The 6,000-nt window shown below is 42.5% G+C and overlaps 1 protein-coding gene across 1 annotated transcript; it reads left to right on the top strand.

The window, feature by feature from the left end:
* Positions 1-3,612: 3,612 nt before the first annotated feature.
* Positions 3,613-4,387, top strand: ccl20a.4 (chemokine (C-C motif) ligand 20a, duplicate 4). The gene is made up of 4 exons (XM_015957735.3): positions 3,613-3,741; positions 3,880-3,991; positions 4,080-4,149; positions 4,259-4,387. The coding sequence occupies exons 1-4, from the start codon at positions 3,678-3,680 to the stop codon at positions 4,313-4,315; spliced, it is 303 nt and encodes a 100-aa protein (XP_015813221.1). The 5' UTR covers positions 3,613-3,677; the 3' UTR covers positions 4,316-4,387.
* Positions 4,388-6,000: the final 1,613 nt, after the last annotated feature.

Genomic DNA, 6,000 nt, shown 5'->3' with positions numbered 1-6,000 from the left:
CAACAATAAGGTCAGCAGGAAGTTAGGAAATGAAGGGTTGATGCATGTGACTGACAGCTTTTTCTTTTAACTTCCCTATCAGCAATGGCCAAAACAAATCAAAAGTTAAATAGTGCTCGCCCTGTAATCGGAAGGTTGCAGGTTCGAGCCCCGCTCAATTTGTCGCTGTCATTGTGTCCTTGGGCAAGACCCTTAAACCCCCCCCCCCCCCCCCCCCCCCGCCTGTTGGTGGTGTTGAGAGGGACCGGTGGCGCCAGTGCTCGGCAGCCTCTCCTCTGTCAGTGCACCCCAGGGCAGCTGTGGCTACATCGTAGCTCATGCCCACCAGCGTGTGAATGGGTGTGTGAATGGGTGACTGATTGATTGTGTTGTAAAGCGCCTTGGGGGGTTCCAGTGCTCTAGAAGGTGCTATATCAAATACACACCATTTACTATTTAAATATACTTTAAATCAGTCACACCAGACAGTGGGGGAACTGTGAGTAACAAAAACAATTACGTGCATTACATACAATTGGCTTATTACTTGTGTACTTTGAACTTAGTGGACTTTTATGCTCTAATACAAATAACTGTAGACCAATGTTGGTGTATGCCCCTCTTACGCTACACTCTGACTGCTGGTGGAGCTTTCTCTCAGGAACCCCAGCTCTTCAATTACATCATTATCTAACCCTCCTATTCTCCTTGGGGTCAATTTGACCCCTTTCAATGTTAATCACTCAAAAATTAATAGTTGCCTATTTTGTTTTTGCTTCATATTTCATGACTTTTCTTAATTTGATGGGGGCAACAGATTCAGCAGAACATTTTCATCATAATGTTTTCTCAATGTCCTGAACACATATTGCATGCATTGGTGTTCCTCGGGGGTCAATTTGGCCCCAAGCTGTTTTAACTGTATGAACAGCAGGTGCAGGTGCAGTTGATACTTTTTAGTTGATACATGAAGTGTGTGTGTGTGTGTGTGTGTGTGTGTGTGTGTGTGTGTGTGTGTGTGTGTGTGTGTGTGTGTGTGTGTGTGTGTGTGTGTGTGTGTGTGTGTGTGTGTGTGTGTGTGTGTGTGTGTGTGTGTGTGTGTGTGTGTGTGTGTGTGTGTGTGTGTGTGACCATATGAACTCACACCTTCCTCAGACCTCATATTTCCCACGCTGTGGAGGGAGGGGTTTTACCGGAAGGGTATTTCCACAGGGATATGCAAAGTAAGGGAGGAGCAAACGTATAAAAGCTTGCACCCGTCAGTGTGCTCTGTGTAGGCTGCTAAAGCCCGCACGCTCTCTCACGTGAGAATGTGCTCTAGGAAATGAATCACTGTTAGTGAGGTTTTGCAGCAGCTCTTTGACAGTGAAAGTGACATAGTAGAGAATGTGTCTGAGACAGAGGATTGTGTTGAGGAGGACCCTGACTCTGAGGGATTTTCGTCTGATGAGAATGAGAGTGTTGACCCTCCTGTTGTGTCTCAACAACAAACAGACACGGTCACCTCCAAAAATGGAAAGATAACATGGTCCCTTTCTCCACGTCAACAGCAGGGTAGACTCAATGCTACTAATGTTATCAAAATGGTTCCAGGCCCCACAAGATATGCAATCAGCCACACCGAAGACATCAAGTCATCATTTGGACTCTTCATAACCCCATCAATTGAGAATATTGTACTTGGGATGACAAATTTAGAGGGTAAGCGAGTCTATGGGGGCAGTTGGAAAGACTTGGATGTAGTTGACTTGGAAGCCCACATTGGCTTGCTCATTTTGGCTGGGGGTTTATAAATCAAAAGGTGAAGCAACAGCAAGCCTTTGGAAAGCTGAGACTGGAAGGGCAATATTTCCAGCCACCATGTCTCTGAAGACTTTTCAAGTTTTGTCCCGTGTCATACTCTCTGATGGCAAACAAACAAGGCTGGACCGACGAGAACGTGACAAACTTGCAGCAATAAGGGACGTGTGGGACAAGTGGGTGCAGCGTTTATCCATGCTTTACAATCCAGGCCCCCATGTGACTGTCGATGAGTGCTTGGTTGCGTTTCGTGGGCGCTGTCCATTCCGACAATATATGCCAAGCAAACCTGCCAAATATGGCATCAAAATATGGGCAGCATGTGATGCACACGAAAGTGCACCCTAAATTAGAAAAGATTTGGATGAAAGATTTGTAAGATACACTAACTCTAAAACTGAAAGTTTGACCTGACCGTGGCGCTCCAGAAAAGGTCCTATCATCACCAAAACCCATTAAGGTTCATAGTCTTGTGATCATTAATGTTGTCAGAAAATATGAGAAGATTTGTATTAAAACTTTTCAAGATAAATTTATTTTAACTTTGGTCTGATGATTTAAGTTTGGCCTAATGGTGGCGCTAGAGAACAGGCCAGCTTTCACTATCAAGGGCTTGTTAATGTATTTAACAAATAAACAAAGTGTCTGACATAAAAACTCAGGCAACAATTTTCAGTAAATCATTTTCTGGAGGCAAATATCCCTGGGGTCAAATTGACCCCTGAGGGTGAAAAGTGTTAGTAAATCTGAGGAGAATGGGAGGGTTAAGTTGGTGCCAGACTCTTGAAGCACTCTGGTGACAATTTCAGCCAAGTTTTCAGTGAGCTAGGCTTAAGCTCAGCTCTTAGCAGATACCCATGTGACCTGCTGTTCATTCAGAAAGCTCAACTTACCTAGCCTGGCAAGCCAGACTAAATAAATGTATTATTGCAAAGCAAGAATTTGGTCTAGTTCACTAGGCTACAACTTACCAGATTCCAACAACAGAAAGGTAACGGTCACCTTAACTTAATAACTGGTTGTGCCACATTTGGTGGCAGCAGCTGTCATCAAGCACTTATGATAGCTGGTATTCACTGAGGAAATTCAGCCGCACTGAAGGATTTTCCTGCATGAATGGCCTGTTCAAGGTCAAAGGTCAGGCATTCTCCTTCGGGATTTCCAGACAGAAAGCAGAATTCATGTTTCCATCAATTACAGCAAGTCATCCAAGTCCTGGGCTCTTGTGACTAAGCTCTTTAAGTCTGTTTTATATTTCAAACTTTTCCCCAAAGATCCTGGTTGGTTTGAAGGGCAGTAAACAAATTTATTGTTTGAAAATGTTGTTTTTTGATACTGAAACTCGTTTGATCTGAAGCATTTGAGTGTGACAAAACACATAAAAGCAAAAACAACAGAAATCTCTAAAGGTGCAAACACTTTTTCATAGATCTGTATTTCACAAGAATCGAATGCTCACCACTGCAGCACGGGATATGAGTAATTCAAGTTTAGACAGCTAAGAAAGGCTGCAGCGTACAAAGCAACTGATTTGACTCAGTGTGATGAAAGAATATCAAGATCTGTTTTTTATTCATTCCAGAGCTCAAGGTTTCAAACCACAGTGGGTAAGTATGGAAACATACAGCTTACCACTTGACCCAAATGCAAAATAGCAACTGCAGCATAAATCTTTCCAAGTTCTGTTTGGTTTTTGTGTGTGTGTGTGTGTGTGTGTGTGTGTGTGTGTGTGTGTGTGTGTGTGTGTGTGTGTGTGTGTGTGTGTGTGTGTGTGTGTGTGTGTGTGTGTGTCTGTGGTTAGACGTTTCCCCTCTTAAGTGTTTAAATATCACAGCCAGAGACAAACTTCAACAGTTCATCCCATCTGAGAACCCAGCTTGCTGCTATAACAGCTGAAGATGATGACAAAGCTTGCTGTGTGTGTCTCTGTAACGCTGCTGCTGATTGCTCTGAGTCAAGCCAGTAAGTACAGCTATAACCTGCAGCTAATTATTGACTAATACCTTGCATTTGTTTATTTAAAGTTGTGCAATTTTCGCTTTTAGAGTCAGTTAATATTTCTCTGTTTTCTCTAACATGCGTGTGATATTTGTCTTCAAGCTCCAAGGACCCCTTGCTGCACAAATTATCAGATAAAGCGAATCCCATTAAGATTTCTGACAAACTACACGATACAAGAAGACACAGGCGGCTGTCGCCTGAAGGCAATAATGTAAGAAGATAAATAGCTAACACCGGCATGGAGATGAGCTACTGCTGTTGCTGAATTATTATCTAAAACTCCTCTCTTCTATTAACAGATTCACAGTCTTGCCCAACAACATTGCCTGTGGGAATCCTTATGAGCCGTGGGTCATTACGGCCATGAAGGTTAGAAAATTAACTATCATTAATATATCTAACAACATTCTCAAACATGGAAATACATTAAGACTGATCCCTCATAATTGTATTAATTAACTTTTGTCTTTTCTAACAGGCAATTGTGTCACGAAACAACAGAAGACCCTCAAAAACATCTGATGCAATCAAGTAAAAGGATATACAAGAAGATGTGTTTTATTTATACCAAGTTCACCTGAATAAAAAAAATATATTTTCTAATTAATTCAGCATTTGGGTTTATTTTAAACACTCATTTAGATAAAGTGTGTTTGCTTGAACATAAGTGTATAAAAAAAACAATAGCACTGATGGAGATTCATGCTGCAGCAATAAGAGTCTGTCGTAGCAAGGTAAAATAGTTTGGAGGTAAAGAGAAAAACACAAGGATGTAAACAATAACAAATGATGTTTGTTTAATAAGCAAATGCAGCTCCTCGTAATGAAATCCTAATTTACTAAATTTATATAGTCCAGCCTTGTTACAGAATGTTAAACATGAGATATTTCAATAGCCTGGCAAGCCAGACTAAATAAATGTATTATTTAGTCTTGCCACGCTCCACTGACGGCTCTCGGTTGTGGGGCGGGTTCTACCGTTGTCTTTCAAATGATCTCCGCATTCCACTGGACAATGAATGTGACTCTTGTTTCACTCTGTTGCATCATCCCACCCACCAGGCATATAGAGTGCCCTGATTGGCCCACAAAGCGGATAAAGCTCTGTGATTTGTTCACTAAGCAGATAGAGCACTATGATTGGCCCACCATTATGGACCAATCACAGCTCTTTATGTGTTTGAAACCCCTCTAGAGAGCTGTGATTGGCCGGCCAGAGTCCTAGTAGGAGCTGCGGAGGTTCCAATGGAGCATGCCTAGACCATTCTTTGCAAAGCAAGAATTTGGTCTAGTTCACAAGGCTAATCTTTCAAGGAAGTAATATCAGAACTGTGTTTACGTTTTGGCAAGATTATTCAAAGGCTTCACTTCGTGAACACAATTTATTCATGATAATAGTGTATTTTTTAGTATATCATATAATAATCACATCCCAAAGTTATATATATATACATGCCCTACCAGTAATCAGATATCCTGCAGGACTAATAAATTGGCAAAGGAAGAACTATAGACCACAGTTGTTAAGACACGGAAGCTCCTAACCATGCATGGAGGGATCCATCCCAAATCCAGCAACCTGAGGCTATACACTAGCCGTAAGGAAGGAGGCTGAGGACCAGTTTGTGCGAGAGCCACTGTCCAGGATGAAACATCCAAGATCTATAAGTACATGAAGGATTAGGCATGACGTGCTCAGTGAATGTCTCAGACAATGGCGAACAGAGGAGATGCTGGAAATACCATCATGAAAGGACAACACCTACATGGGATGTACCACTGACAGATAACTGAAGTGGCTGATATCAAAACATTCTATGTCTAGAAAGAGCTGGTTTGAAGGAGAAGCACTCATCATAGCTGCACGGAAACAGGCCCTGAACACCAGAGCAACAGAAGCCAAGATCTACCACACCAGACAAGACCCAAGGTGTAGCCTATGCAAGACACCCCTGAGACAATCCACCACATAAATGCAGGGTGTAAGATGCTGGCAGGGAAAGCATACATGGAACGCCACACCAAGTGGTTGGCATCAGGTACAGAAACATCTGTGCAGAGTATGGACTGGAAGCCCCAAGGTCAGGTGGTTGAGAACAAGAGAGCCAAGCCCCTTTGGGATTTCCAGATCTCTCAGACTCTCGGGGCAGTAACCCCCACAGAGTGGCTAAAACAGATCCCAGGAAATACATCAGACATCTCAGTCCAGAAAAATGCAGT

The sequence above is a fragment of the Nothobranchius furzeri genome, chromosome 11 (assembly GCF_043380555.1).
Source record: "Nothobranchius furzeri strain GRZ-AD chromosome 11, NfurGRZ-RIMD1, whole genome shotgun sequence".
In the NCBI taxonomy this organism is placed as follows: Eukaryota; Metazoa; Chordata; class Actinopteri; order Cyprinodontiformes; family Nothobranchiidae; genus Nothobranchius; species Nothobranchius furzeri.
This window is presented reverse-complemented; position numbering and strand designations above follow the sequence as displayed.